The 15,119-nt window shown below is 42.1% G+C and overlaps 1 protein-coding gene across 2 annotated transcripts in view; it reads right to left on the bottom strand.

Moving 5' to 3' along the window:
• Positions 1-15,119, bottom strand: part of USP13 (ubiquitin specific peptidase 13) — a 118,381-nt gene that overhangs the window by 5,537 nt on the left and 97,725 nt on the right. For both annotated transcript variants that reach the window (XM_054713755.1, XM_054713756.1), the window contains one exon: positions 2,243-2,327. In XM_054713755.1, coding sequence (XP_054569730.1) covers positions 2,243-2,327 — 85 coding nt within the window. The remainder of the gene's footprint in view (positions 1-2,242; positions 2,328-15,119) is intronic.

Here is a 15,119-nt window from a genome sequence, read left to right as displayed (position 1 = left end):
AAGGCATGCAGGAAGCAGCCAATCAATGATTCTCTCTCATCATTGATGTTTCTATCTCTCTCCCTCTCTCTTCCTCTCTGAAATAAATAAAAATATATTTAAAAAATGAAATAAAATAAAAAATAAACTGTTTCTTTAAAAAAAACAACAACAAAAAACAATTGAGTCAAAGAATTATGTAAAACTAGAGGCCCAGTGCACAAAATTCGGGGGACGGGGGGTCCCCTCAGCTCAGCTGCACCCTCTCCAATCTGGGGCCACTGTTCACCTGCCTGCCTGCCTGATCGCCCCTAACCTCCTCTGCCTGTCAGCCTGATCGCCCCTAACTGGCCCCCTCCTGCTGGCCTGGTTGCCCCCAACTGCCCCCCTGCCAGCCTGGTTGCCCCCAACTGCCCCCCTGCTGGCCTGGTTGCCCCCAACTGTCCCCCTCTGCTGGCCTTGTTGCCCCCAACTGCCCCCCATGCTGGCCTGGTCACCCCTCACTGCCAACCCTGCTGGCCTGGTCGCCCCACGCAGCCTGCTGTTCAGTCATTTGGTCATCCCTCACTAACCCCCCTGCCGGCCTGGTCACCCCACACAGCCTGCTGTTCAGTTGTTTGGTCATCCCTCACAAACCCCCCTGCTGGCCTTGTCGCCCCACACAGCCTGCTATTCGGTCGTTACTGTGAGGGCATTCTGACCAATTTGCATATTACTCTTTTTTTTTCTATAAATATATTTTATTGATTTTTTACTGAGAGGAAGGGAGAGAGATAGAGAGTTAGAAACATTGATCAGCTGCCTCCTGCACACCTCCTACTGGGGATGTGCCCACAACCAAGGTTCATGCCCTTGACCGGAATCAAACCTGGGACCTTTCAGTCCGCAGGCCAATGCTCTATTCACTGAGCCAAACCAGTTAGGGCTGCATATTACTCTTTTATTAGTATAGATAGTGTTTGTTTCAGCCTTAGGTATAAAACTAACTAAAAATCAGAAGTAAATTAGCCAGGCAGTGAATAATATACAACTATTAAAATGTTTTCAAAGAATATTTGCTAAATTGAGAAAATAATCACAATATAATACAAAGTGAGAAAAAGCAGGTTACAAAATTGTATCTGTTGTGTACATTAAACTCTTAGAAATGTTATAAATACATATGCATAGTTATATGTAGTATGTGTGTGTATAGACTTACATACCCTCTCCCAATGAAAACAATAAAACAAAGAGAAATATATCCAAATATAGACAATGATTATCCCTAGGCTTCCAGATGACATGTTTTTGTATGTGTTTATATCGTACCAACTCCTATGATGATTTTATTGTTTTTTAAATTACAATTAAACGATTTCTCTTAAGCATTTTTAAAAAAGCTATCAGGTTGGGTGATAAAAGGAATTCACTATAAATCAAGTCTCTGTACTCAACTATTTTATGAATCAAGTGGAAACAAGACCAAAAGATACAGCAAAAAGGAACACAATCGATGCTGGGTGGGAACTGGTCACTGCTGCAGTGCGAGGCATGAGGTGAGAGGTCAAGCACTGCCTAGAGCAGGAGTGCCAACCCCCAGGCCACTCAGTGGGGAGCTCCTGGGAGGAAACCAGAGGAGCCTGCAGGGACCTGGCCCAGTGAAAGGGTTCTGAAGACAGGTGCAGCCTCACATCCCAATCTGTCTCATTCCCAGTTCACCACACACCTAACAATTCTACGTAAGACGCCACTAGGCCTACTGCAAGGTTGCAATAAAGCAAGACACTGACCGCTCGGTGTTGCCAGATAAAACACAGGATACCCTGTCAGATCTGCAAATTATATTTTAGTATAAGTATGTCTCGTGCAATATTTGAGTAATTCACTTATTCAAAAAGTAATTCACTTACTTTTACCTGAAATTCAAATTTAATAAGGTTTTCCTTTATTATTATTATTTATTTATTTGCTTAATTTGGCAATCCTATGGAGGTTTCAAATATGACATACATTCTGCTGTAGGATGCATCTTTATTGTGGGAAGTTACCTTGGTATGATGGCATGATGGTTGAGAGTGGCTTTGGATACCAGCTCTGACACAACAACTTACTAGCCAAGATCAAGCTATTTGGACTCCCTGAGCCTCAGTGTCTTAAATGGTTTTAAGAGTATATCCTACAAGACCATTGTGAAAGGCACATGTGATAACATATGAAGCACCTAGTACAGTGCCTAGCGCTCAATAAAACACATATATTTTTACCTTCTAAAAAGACTTACCTTCCTTCCTTTTTAATATGGCAAACATAATGGCCACTCATTGTAGATGTTCCCATGTGACTGATGAAGGCAAATAATTCGTACACTGTGAAAGAGGAAACAACACAGTCACAAGGCAGCATTTCTAGAAACCAACAGCACTACTGATCAGAATTTAAAGCCAATGATTGTGTAATCCAGCAACTGCTTAAATTGAAAGACAAAGTCTACTTACCTTGCTCTACCCATTCACCCACAAACTCACCCAAAGTGACACCAAATTCAACCTTCAAAGTCATAACAAAGTGGGACATCAACCATCAACATACAGCTGACATTAAATTCGTATCTGGAAGGGCTATAAAAATCTTGCAGCCAACCTGGTGGCAAATCCGTGGGTTTAAGGGAGTAGAACTGGCTCTCTCACATTCAAGCAGCATGAGGGCAGAGGGGTTGTCCCGTCTCTCTAGGCCCATTTCTTCACAAAGATGAAAAACCCACCCACTTCACAAGGTTGGACGAGACTTAAATGAACAATTCAGAATAAAATACCATACAAATGTCAGGACTGCAGGGAAGACAGCAGACAGCTATTACCATTCCTAGAAAGGGACAATGCTTTGGAATATGCTTCTTGTGATTTCTGACTTGCTCATGATTGTAAACTATATGGGACCAAAATTCAGGTTTCATGCTTTCTGAACAAGGAGATAGATAGCCTCTTAGAGGGTGAAACTGATTTTTTTTTTCTCTGACATTATCTTATCTCTGACATTTCTCAGTACCTCCTGCCATTTGATACAGGATTCTGTGTCAAATCCACGTTGAATGAACTTCAGCTCCTGCTCCCCTGGCCAAACCCAGACCTACACAACAGAGTGGGTTCCACGGACAAGTACCAGTCCATTCGCAAACTGCTACCAATTACAGAAATTGAGTGTTTACATCCTTTTATGATGATTTGAGAATATTCATGTCTGTGGAATCTAATAAGGAAAAAAAATGGTCTTGCATATTCATTTGTCTAGTACTCAATCTTTATTGCATTTTTTCAAAGTATTTGTTCTAGGCAGACCTCTGCCCTTACCCCGCCCTCTCCCATTCTCCCATGCTCATCCCTTACTGAGCTGTGAATCCCCACTCAGCTTACTCACTCTTCAGCACATCACACACAGCTGATCACCTCCTTCTTCCTCAAATACTCGCCCCCAGGATATAACCCTCTCTTGGCTGTCCAGCTGCCTCACTGGCTCCTCATCTCCCTGACCTCTCAGTGGTGATGACCTCAGAACTTGCTTTTCCCTGTCCCGATTTATCCAGTCTCATGGCCTTAAATGGAATTATTTTCTTAATTTCCAGAATGCTCATTGCTAATGCAAGAAGATACAACTGAATTTTGTAGATGGGTCTTGTTCCTACATTAGTAGTTCTAATAGTGTTTTAGTGGATTCCTTCGAATTTTCTACATACACAATTATGTTATCTGCAGTAGAGATCGTTTCTTCCTTGTTAATCTGGATGCTTTTCATTTCTCTTTCTGGCCTCACTGCCTTGGCTAGAACCTCCTGTTATAATGCTAAGTGGAATGTCAAGAGTGGACATCCTCGTCTTGTTCCTGACCTTAGGGGAAAAGCCGTCAGTCTTCACCACTGAGTAAGATGTGAGCTGTAGATGCTTCTTACCATGTTGAGGAAGTTCCCTTTCATTCCTAGTTTGTTGAACATTCTCTCCTCAGCCTCAGCTGTCTCTGTCAATGATGATTCCATTCTTCCAATAACTGAGGACAAAATCCTAACTTCTCTCTCACACTTGACACACACCCAGTCCATTAGCACATCCTGTCAGCATTTCCTTCAATATATATCCAGAATCCAACCAGTTCTTATCACCTTCAGTAGGAACCCCTGAATCCAAGCAAGTCACCATCATCTCTCTTCTGAATTTTTACAAGAGCCTCCTAACTGGGGTCCCTACTTCCTTCCTTGCCCCTACAATTCTTCTCAGTACAGCTATCAGAGTCTTAAATTGGAATTCAAATTGTAGTTATTACTGTCATAGAACTTCCCATGGTGTTCTATACCTCAGAGTGAAATTTTACTCTTACAGTAACCTGTGAGACCCCTCCGTCTCCCCACTCCTCACACTCTCTCCCATTCCGGCTACTCCAGCCTCCTAGTTGCTCCTCACATCCACCCAGTATGCTCCATCCCTCAAGCCTCTACACCAAGCATGTCAAACTCAAAGGCTAACATGGGCCAAATAAACAAGGTTTAAGTTTATGTGGGCCACACAAAAAAACAAAAGCTTCAATTTCCATAGAAACGTAGGTTTATTTCAGTAGAGACATGCTGAATACAAAGGGCTGAAATAAATGAGTAATCGTTAACATAAAATAATAGAATATTTTAATAAAAATTAATATTTTTTCTTGAATATTAACTTATCAGACACTGAATAACTGCACAAATTAATATGCGTAATGCAAATTTTTCTTGTTCTCTGAAAGTGAAATATTTCCTGTTGCACACACCAAACAAGTAAGTACAAGACTAATGACGTGGCAATCGGCTGCTAAAGAGAAATGGTGCACCTGTGCGTAAGGCGCATAAGGAAAATGAATGCAACACAATTATAGTAATCAATCATTAGCAAACATTGTAGTTCATTATTAATAATTATGTATAACAGGATGTTGTAAAAATTAAGTTAGGAAATTTTTATTAAAACATTTCTTAAATACTGTTATATTGGCCTGGCCTCAAAAATATTCGTTGTGGGCCGCATGTGGCCTATGGGCCGCGAGTTTGACATGCTTGCTCTACACTCATTGTTCCCTCTATCTGAAACTCTTCTCGCAGCTGTCACATGACTCAACCCACACCTCCTCAAGGTCTCAGATCAAATGTCACATCAGAGACTTCCTGAGCCAACTTATAAAAGAGCGACTCTCTCTTTAACTCCCACCCTCATCCCTGACCTGGCTTTACTGTTGTCCATGTAGCACGAAGTAACACCTGCCAAGTCACATATTTACGTGGGCATTTATTTACTGTCTATATCCTTTTACCCCAGGCTAAAATACAGCTCCACAATGACGAGAAGTGTGTCTGTTTTGTTTACTAAAATATTCTAGGTACAGGGAACAGTGCTTAGCATGCACAAGGCACTTAATAAGTATGTGTTGAATGAAACCGGTTTGGCTCAGTGGATGGAGCGTCGGCCTGCGGACTCAAAGATCCCGGGTTCGATTCCGGTCAAGGGCATGTACCTTGGTTGCGGGCACATCCCCAGCAGGGGGTGTGCAGGAGGCAGCTGATCGATGTTTCTCTCTCATCAATGTTTCTAACTCTCTATCCCTCTCTCTTCCTCTCTGTAAAAAATCAATAAAATATATATTTTTTAAAAAGTATGTGTTGAATGAATAAATAAATGAGTGAATGAAGGAATGACTCTACTTCTTCGTTTATTTTTATATCACCTTGTATTGTATACATTTTTATAATCCACCAACCTAAGTATAAATTGGAGTATAAATTAGTAAAATAATTACTTAAAAGAGAAAGGAATCAGAGGAGATTGCCTTTCCTACCATTAACTAGCTGTCACATCAACTAATAACCAAAAATATCCGAGGTTTGAAACCAGAAACCAGCCCAAAACAGTTGTGAATGACAACCATTTTGCCTGGCACATAATTTTTGAAATAGTGATCAAGGAACTCTACCATGCTCTGCCTTCCCTTTTGCCCACCCCCAATACTAAGAACCCACTCCTACCCCAGTAAGAAAGAGAGGGTGTGGGCTCAGACCTTTTCATCTTTCTTGACCCTGGTTGGTTTTTAAAGCTCTTTTTGAATTAGCCTACATCTAATTCCAAATCTTCAGTTTGAGAGATACCGTCCTAGTCTCCCAAAATGCAGCTGCTGTCTTAGAATTTTCATGAAATCAAGAGAGGACACAATACCCCAACCAGGCTCCCCACCCCAAGGAACTGTCCTCCAAAATAAGGACTAAAATAATTCATCAGAGAATTTAAATGGGCATTTCCCACCATTACCCAGGGTCACATCAATAAAACACTACTGAGACATCAACACAGCCAATGGGTTGACAAAACAAATAGATATACAGAAAAAGATAAATCCACACACCCAATACACCCATGTCATTAAGTTCTCAAAGGAATTTTTTCCCCTCTTTGGTTAAAAACAATTTACCTGTATACTCAGAACCATAAAAAACAAATTAAAGCCCAGCCAGCGTGGTTCAGTGGTTCAGTGTTGACCTCTGAATCAGGAGGTCACGGTTCCATTCCCTGTCAGGGCACATACCTGGGCTGTGGGCTAGATTCCCAGTGGGGGACATGGAGGAGGCAGCCAATCAATGATTCTCTCTCATCACTGATGTTTCTCTCTCTCTCCTTCTCCCTTCCTCTCTGAAATCAATAAAAAATACATATTTTTTTAATAATTAATTAATTTTTTAAAAAGATGAGCATAAAGCTTAGTCCTACAATTAAAATTAACCATGTTTATCAATATAAACACTCACCCCATGCATTATTCAAGACCTCCTGCTAGGAAAAAAACAGCAAAAGAGAGAATCACTCACAACACATTTGCAAAAGCTCAAAAGGTAAAAAGGGGGGGAAAAAACCTCAATTAATATTTGTTTCCAACGAGAAGTCAAGGTAAACCAGAGAAGGAAGTTCCTGCTGATTATTTTCCAAGTTCCCAAAGGACCCCTTCTAAAAAAAAACAGCATTATGTCACACACTCCCCCCAAAATGTACACACCCTTTTTTTCACATAGATAGAAAAGGCAGTGTAAAGCAAGGTGAATCGTTTTGAAAATGCTAACTTTCAACAGAGAATTTTTCCAAGTACCAGAAGTGGTGGAAAAAAACTGCCTAAACCCGTCATCGGCAAACTGCGGCTCATAAGCCACATGCGGCTCTTTGGCCCCTTGAGTGTGGCTCTTCCACAAAATACCATGGCCTGGATGAGTCTATTTTGAAGAAGTGGCGTTAGAAGAAGTTTAAGTTTAAAAAATGTGGCTCTCAAAAGAAATTTCAATCGTTGTACTGTTGATATTTGGCTCTGATGACTAATGAGTTTGCCGACCACTGGCCTAAACAACTGTGTCCAGTATCGGGCAAACAGTGTCCCGCTAAACAGCCAGAATTAAACAGTGTCTGAAACTAGCATCCTTCCTCCCTACTTCCCTCTCCCAACAAAACTTGTCCTTTTTTGAACTAAGAAAATGTTCCCAACCTTTCTAATGTGAAGAATTTTTTAATGTCAAAATTTTCTACCACCACCCCTGCCCAACATATCAATTATCCTCTGATTTTATTCTTTGAAAAAGCACCGTCAGAAAACAACATACATGAAGCTTGGCAAGTAGAAGGGGTAGACAGCATGTTCTTTCATGTCATATGGATAAATAGTCTCCCCAGGGTTATCTAGGGGAGGGACCAGCATACTACCATGACCCATAGGCCAAATCCAGCCCACCGCCTATTTTTGTACTGCCAAGGAGAAAGGGAAGAACGAGGGGGGAAAAATATGAGATAATACGGGTATGGCCCATAAAGCCTAAAACATTTATTATCATCTGTAAAAGAAAAAAAGAAAGATTTGTTGGCCCTGGTCTGGTGGAAAGAACTTAGTTCATCTCACTGCTTACTGCTGATTAAAGGTCCCAGAGTTAATGAAGTTACTTAACTTGTAGATCTTTGCTGGTAAAGAAACAAAAATAATCTGCTCAGTAAAATAGAACCTCAAGGGTTTATGGTCCTAGTAGACACTAATTTTATATCTAACTCAGCAATCAAATTTTATTTATTTATTTATTTATTTATTTTTGTTAACCCTCACTCGAGGATATTTTTCCATTGATTTTTTTTTAGAGAGAGTGGAAGGAAACGGGAGAGACAGAGAGAGAGAAACATCTATGTGAGACACATCAATTGGTTGCCTCCTAACCAGGGCTGGGGATCAAACCTGCAACTGAGGTATGTGCCATTGACCGGAATCAAACCTAGGACCCTTCAGTCTGTGGGCCAAAACTCTATCCACTGAGCCAAATTGGCCAGGGCTCAATTTATCTTTAAATACCTTAGCTTTTCAGATATTTTTGAATCCATAATAACATCTAACTGCTTCCCTCATTAATTAATGCGTCAAAGAAAATCTGAAATGTGTTCAGTTTATATGTACCTGAGAGTCATGACTTTACCTCTTTGAAAATCGTAGTTCAACAACACATAATGAACAAAAGCAGCTCTAGATTCGGGAGTGCAATTAAATGAATTTCTATTTTATAGACCATTGATTTGAAGAGCAGCAATATCTCTTTAGGGTGAAACACATCAATCGGTCCACAGGGAAGGCTCAGAATACAGAAACACCAAAAGATTCCTTCAAATAACCACCGAGACCCCAGGACTCTGCAGCCTTCTGGTGAGAAACTCAAACTGAGTTATCCAACTGAATCTTCCTAACTTGGATAATTTTGGCATTACCCACCCCTAACTCCCTCCGTACAACAAAGGGGAAAACAGCATCTCCAGTTGACTAACATTTGACTCATAAACACTCTATATCTGCAAGTAACTTCTTCCCCCAACAGCTTGATTTAGAAAACGTCTGAGTTCCCAAAAAGAGAAGGGATTTGGGTAAATCAATAACAGGTTAAGGCAGCTGTCTCTCGGCTCCCCTTGCTGGAAAATCTCAGCTGCGGCAGGAGAAGTCTGAACCACTAATGAGGAGGTTGAAGGAGCCAGGGCAGGTTTGAGTAATCACAGCCTAATCACATTGTAATTACATTGGCAGTCAGTTCTTTAAAAAAATAAATAAATAAATGCTCATCAAGTGCAACACAGAAACAGAAATGATTTTGCAAATGGCAGAAGCCCAGATAGGTCAGACTGATTTTCCACTTTTTTGAAATTTTAAAAAATACAACAGAAAGGTAGGTGCCAGCCCTAAAATGATGACAAATAGAGCCTTTTCAAAAATAAACTCCTGCCGCCCTCGCCAGTTTGGTTCAGTGGATAGAGCGTCGGCCTGTCCACTGAACCAAACTGGTCGGCCCGATCGAGAGTACGTACCTGGTAGGGGCTCATGGGCTCATGCAGGAGGCAACCAATTGATGTATTTCTCTCACACTGATGTTTCTCTCTCTCTTTCCCGCTCTCTTCCACTCTCCCTAAAAACCAATGGAAAAAAATATCCTCTCGTGAGGATTAACAACAAAAAAAATAATAATAAATAAACTCCTGCCTCCATTCCAATATGGAAAATCTAAAATAAGATGATTCAAGCCCGGCCAGGGTGGCTCAGTGGTTGAATGTCGACCTATGAACCAGGAGGTCACAGTTCAATTCTGCTCAGGGCACATGCCCAGGTTTTGGGCTCAATCCTCAGTGTGGGGCATGCAGGAGGCAGCCGATCAATGCTTCTCTCTCATCATTGATGTTTCTATCTCTGTCTCTCCCTCTCCCTTCCTCTTTGAAATCAATAAAATATATTTTATAAATAAATAAATAAAATAAGATGACTCAATAGTGGGTAAAGGAGAAAGTGCACAGGCTTCAAAATCAGACAGACCTGAATTCCAAGCTGGTTCCACCACTAGGAGGCACTTAGCTAGTGGGAGCCACCATCTGACTACCCGGCTGCAAGGAGTGAGGAAATGCCTAGAGCAGGGCGTTCAGTAAAGGCCAGCTACTGTTTCACCACGCATTAACAGCACTGATCCTCTTAAGTAAATTAGATAACATTTAATAAAAGAATTTCTTGTAACGGCATGACTTCTTCATGCAAAAAGATGGCAATAGAGATTTTTAATTGACATATTCCCTCAAGGAAGAATCTGATGCAAGCACTTATTAAATCCCTGTCCTTGTAACAGTCACTTTTTTCCAACTCAAACACCAAACTTGTCATTATTTTCATCATTAACCTGATGGACCGGTAGCCACTTTGCTCCTTCCTAAGGCAATAGTAACCTAAGTCTTGCTTTTAAGGTGTGTTTCTTTGGTTTAAACAGACTTAGAACCACTTGGCGGGCCTGCTGAAACAGATGGCTGGGCGGCTCCCAGAGGATCTAACCCAGTAGGCCTGGGTGGGGCCCAAGAATTCACATTTCTAACAAATCAGAGGTGATGCTGATTCGGCTGGCCCAGGACCACACTTGAACCAGGGCTTGAAGGACTCACAAGCTAGGAAGGAAAAGGTCTCCACCCTCAGGCTCCGAGTATGGGGCCTGTGACCGGGGAGAGGTGGACACATGCAATGGTCTCAGGACCTTTGCTGAGTGGCCTGGGGAGAAACAGCTGTAGGAGGCACTGGCAGCCATCCTGAGGTCACCAGGGAGAGCCACCCCAGACGGGAACCAACCCAGAGGAAGCAGGGCCAAGAGGCACACTCAGATAAAAGGGTTCCAGTCCTGGAGTCAAGTCTCCCTGGGACTTCCCAGCTTTTATGATACAACTAGAGGCCCAACGCACGATTAAACCGTGTGCGTGTAGGGTCCCTTAGGCCTAACCTGCCATCAGGGCCATGTCCGCCGCCCCGCGAAGCCTCGCACGCTCCGCAGACGTTGCTGGCACCCCGCGACGCTCCAGATGTCCCACCCATGGCGGGACCCATCAATGCACCTCCTGGTGAGTCCGGTAGTTGGTCTTGACGCCATGATGGCATCACAACCACAGGCCTTTTATGATACAGACTAGCAGCCCGTTTGCACGAAGATTTGTGCAATAGACTTTCATCCACCTGGCTGTCTGCACCAGTTTTCTGGCTGTGGCCACCACCTTCTGCCTTCTTTCTGGGTCGGGGCTTGGCCCCGGGCAGCGGCCTTGGGCTCGGCTGCACCCCAACGTCCCTGCAACAGTTTCCTGGTGGGCGTGGCTGGTGGGTGTGGCTGGTGGGCGTGGCTTGTGGGTGTAGCGAAGGTACGGTCAATTTGCATATTACTCTATTATTAGGTAAGATACTTGCCTTTTTGCTTAGACAAGTATTGCTCAGCACTCCTGCTACTTACAACAGAGCCTGAAAACTGAGGTTGATGGTTTTATTTGGTTTCTTTGACGGTCTGTCTGTTTGTTCTGGCTCTCCATTTTGCTCCTAAATACCAACTACCCTTACCTTTAAATTGTCTTAACCAATTCGCCAACCAACCCCCCTCAAAAAAAAAAAAAAGTTAAAAAGCCATGTCTTGGGAATGTAAACCACCTACCTACACAGAATATACATCTCCCCAAGTTAACCCACCAAGTTAATTAATTCTAATCAAATCCTGCAGAATGGCCAATTATAAGATCAGGAACTTTCCAAAGTTCAGCAATAACAATTTAGAAAATATAATGGGGAAAAATTTATTTGTAAGGAACACAGAAAATAGAATTGTGTTGGGATGTTTATAAAGAAAACCCCATCACTTTGCAGAGGCTGGAGAAGGGAAACATGAATCAAAGGAAAAGAATAACATGTTTCTGGCAGAAAAACTCAAATACTGTAAAGGTGCCAGTATTCCCAAACTAACAGAAAATACAGGAAACTCTATAAGAATCAATAAAAAAAACCTCAATAAAAAATGGGAAAATGGGCCAAAGGAAATGAAGACACGATTAACACAAGAAGAAAAGCAACTAGGCAATAAAGATATAAGAAATTATGAAAAGTGCTAGCCCAATGGGGAACAGGAGAGCCATCAGGGTGTTTGTTGGGCTAAGACAGTGGCTGGCAAACTCATTAGTCAACAGAGCCAAATATCAACAGTACAACGATTGAAATTTCTTTTGAGAGCCAAATTTTTTAAACTTAAACTTCTTCTAACGCCACTTCTTCAAAATAGACTCACCCAGGCAGTTGTATTTTGTGGAAGAGCCACACTCAAGGGGCCAAAGAGCCGCATGTGGCTCACGAGCCGCAGTTTGCCAACCACGGGGCTAAAATAATAAACATCTCAAAAACCTGAGATGTTACTCACAAACTTCACTTCCAGAAACTTACCCTAAGGAAATAATCAAATGAGGGCCCAAGAATGTTCACCACAGCATTAATTTTATTAGAGAAGGAAAGGAAGAAATTTAAATGTGAGCAAATGTTTATTACCTGATAGGAATTGAAAAAGGTGTTTGTTGTACTTCTGTGAACAGAATTCATCCCTTAAGAAAATTTTTAAAAATCACTGCCATCATCTTCTGAATGTACAAATAAACTTGTTATTTGAAACTTTCTGTAATCATCTTTTATTTAAATAACTAGAAAATATAATGGGTGCACAGGGGTGGGGGGGGAGGGTGGGGTGTCCCTCAGCCCAGCTTGCACCCTCTCCAATCTGGGACATCCCTCTCACAATCCACAACTGCTGGCTCCCAACCACTCCCCTGCCTGCCTGATCGATGCCTAACTGCTCCCCTGCCAGCCCGATTGCCCCTAACTGACCTCCCCTGCCGGCCTGGTCCCCCCCAACTGCCCGCCCATGCTGGCCTGATCGCCCACAACTGCCCTCCCCTACCAGCCATCTTGTGGCGGCCATCTTATGTCCACATGGGGGCAGCCATCTTTGACCACATGGGGACAGCCATCTTGTGTGTTGGACTGACAGTCAATTTGCATATTACCTCTTTATTATATAGGATAACTAGTTGGCCTAAAATTAGGGATATAAATTATGGTACATCTATATAGTGAAATGTTATTAATATACTACAGGCCTGGTGCACGAATTTGTGCATGGGTGGGGTCCCTTGGCCTGGCTGGCGATCCAGGCCTATTGGGGCTGTCTCGCCCAGTCCCGATAGGGGATGATTAGGGCCGGCTGGCTGGGAGGAGGGGTCATGGGAGGTTGGCCCTCTGCGGGAGATTGGCTGTGAGAGTGCACTGACCACCAGGGGGCAGATCCTGCATTAAGCATCTGCCCCCTGGTGGTCAGTGCATGTCATAGCTACCAGCCAGTCATCTGGTCATCCGGTCATAACAGTTGCTTAGGCTTTTATATACGTATATAGCTATTCAATGATCTAAACTTATTTATATGGACACTCACAATTAGGGGAAAAGCAGGAAATAAAATAACATGTATAGAATAGAATTTATATTGTTTATGAATATACATATTTAGCCCTGGCTTGTTTGGCTCAGTGGATAGAGCATCGGCCTGTGGACTGAAGGGTCCCAGGCTCAATTCTGATCAAGGCCACATGCCCAGGTTGTGGGCTCGATCCCCAGTAGGGGCATGCAGGAGGCAGCCGATCAATGATTCTCATCATTGATGTTCCTCTCTTTCTCTCTCTCTCTCTCTCTCTCTCCCCCACTTTCCTCTCTGAAATCAATAAAAATATATTTTTAAAAATGCATCTTCTTTAAATATATATACATATATATATATACTCATTTTTATGTATTTGCATAGAAAAGTATAAAAATATACACAAAACATTAACAGTGGTTATGACTGGGTAGTGGGATTGTTGAGTCATTTCTTTTTCCTCTTTTCAGATATCTGTATTTTTTTCAAGTTGCTAAAATTATCACATATCCTTTTAATTATAAGAAAAAATAAACAATACAAACGATATTTTTTTTAAAGGAGAAGTGACTGATATGAGTTCAAGTGCTAATGCAACAAAGCACAATGAACATACTAGTTTTCCTTTCCTGTGATGTATGCAATGTAACACAAAATAGGGTGCTAAGCCTTTTTGCTTTCTCCATTGAGCACTTATGGAGAAAGCAAAAAGAAAACCAAACTATCCCTGTGACCACTACCTGCTGCCATTCATTTAATTCTTCATTTTCATTTAATCATTCATTTGCTGATCACCTCCCAGGGGCCAGGCACAGTGCTAGAAAGGCTTCTGTAAAAACATCTGGGAAGGGGGTGGGAGGGTATTAAAAGGTAAAGGGGGCCAAATATATGGTGATGGAAGATGATGTGACTTTGGGTGGGGGGCACACAATGCAATATACAGATCATGTATCATAGAAATGTGCATTTGAAACCTAAATTATCCCATTAGCCAACGTCACCCCAATACATTTAATTCAAAAATAAGTAAATAGAAACATCTGTTCAGAGGCAAAATGCATTTGCTGAGTCAGGGTGGTTTATGTTTGCCGATTTTTCATAATTAAAATTTTCACTACTACTGCCCTGAGGTTCTGCACATCCTGTATGTGACTTCTCATTGTGCATCTCTGTCTCTTTCCCCACCCCCACCCACAAGTGCCCTAAATTTGGGGGCAAAGAGGAGCAAGGCCACAGAGTTTGGCCCATAGTGCCTTTAAATTAAGGTGCTTGAAAGCATCACATCATGACATCCTATTCAAAGATGCAACTCCAAACCAGCAGTGCCAGGGATCTCTGCAGATCACTCTGAGCGCAGTAAGCCCAAGGAGAGGATGGCGCTGTCCAGATCAGTAGGGCCCGTCTTGGCGAGAATGGTTGGGTTCCCTCCAGGCTCCATCAGAAGATGGAAAACCTTAAGGATCAGACTCCCCTCCCTCTGCAGGCAGATATCTTGGCAGCTTTACGATGGCTCCATCTTGTGGTTTATTCCTTCTGTGAGAAGGGCTCACCCAAGTCCTTTACAGAAAGTCAAGGAAGCAGAGAGCTGATGGACATGTAAGAAGTAATAAATCCTGCCCATGAATTATTGGCAACTTGTCTGTTACAGATTTTAATATTTTAGGCAAACCACTGGTTTCTAAAAAGTAATACAAGACTCTTTGAATATAGAAGTTGGGAGAACTTTATTTCATCCTTTTCTTACCTAGACAGGATAAAAAAATTTAAAAAAAGAAATTCCCATTTTATATAAAAGAAGGTTTCTCTCCCATCCTCTCTCTCTAGAGCTAGATCAATACATACATATTATGTCTGGT

The sequence above is a fragment of the Eptesicus fuscus genome, chromosome 3 (assembly GCF_027574615.1).
Source record: "Eptesicus fuscus isolate TK198812 chromosome 3, DD_ASM_mEF_20220401, whole genome shotgun sequence".
Classification (NCBI taxonomy): domain Eukaryota; kingdom Metazoa; phylum Chordata; class Mammalia; order Chiroptera; family Vespertilionidae; genus Eptesicus; species Eptesicus fuscus.
The sequence above is the reverse complement of the archived record's forward strand: the minus strand, read 5'-3'. Positions and strand labels throughout refer to the sequence as shown.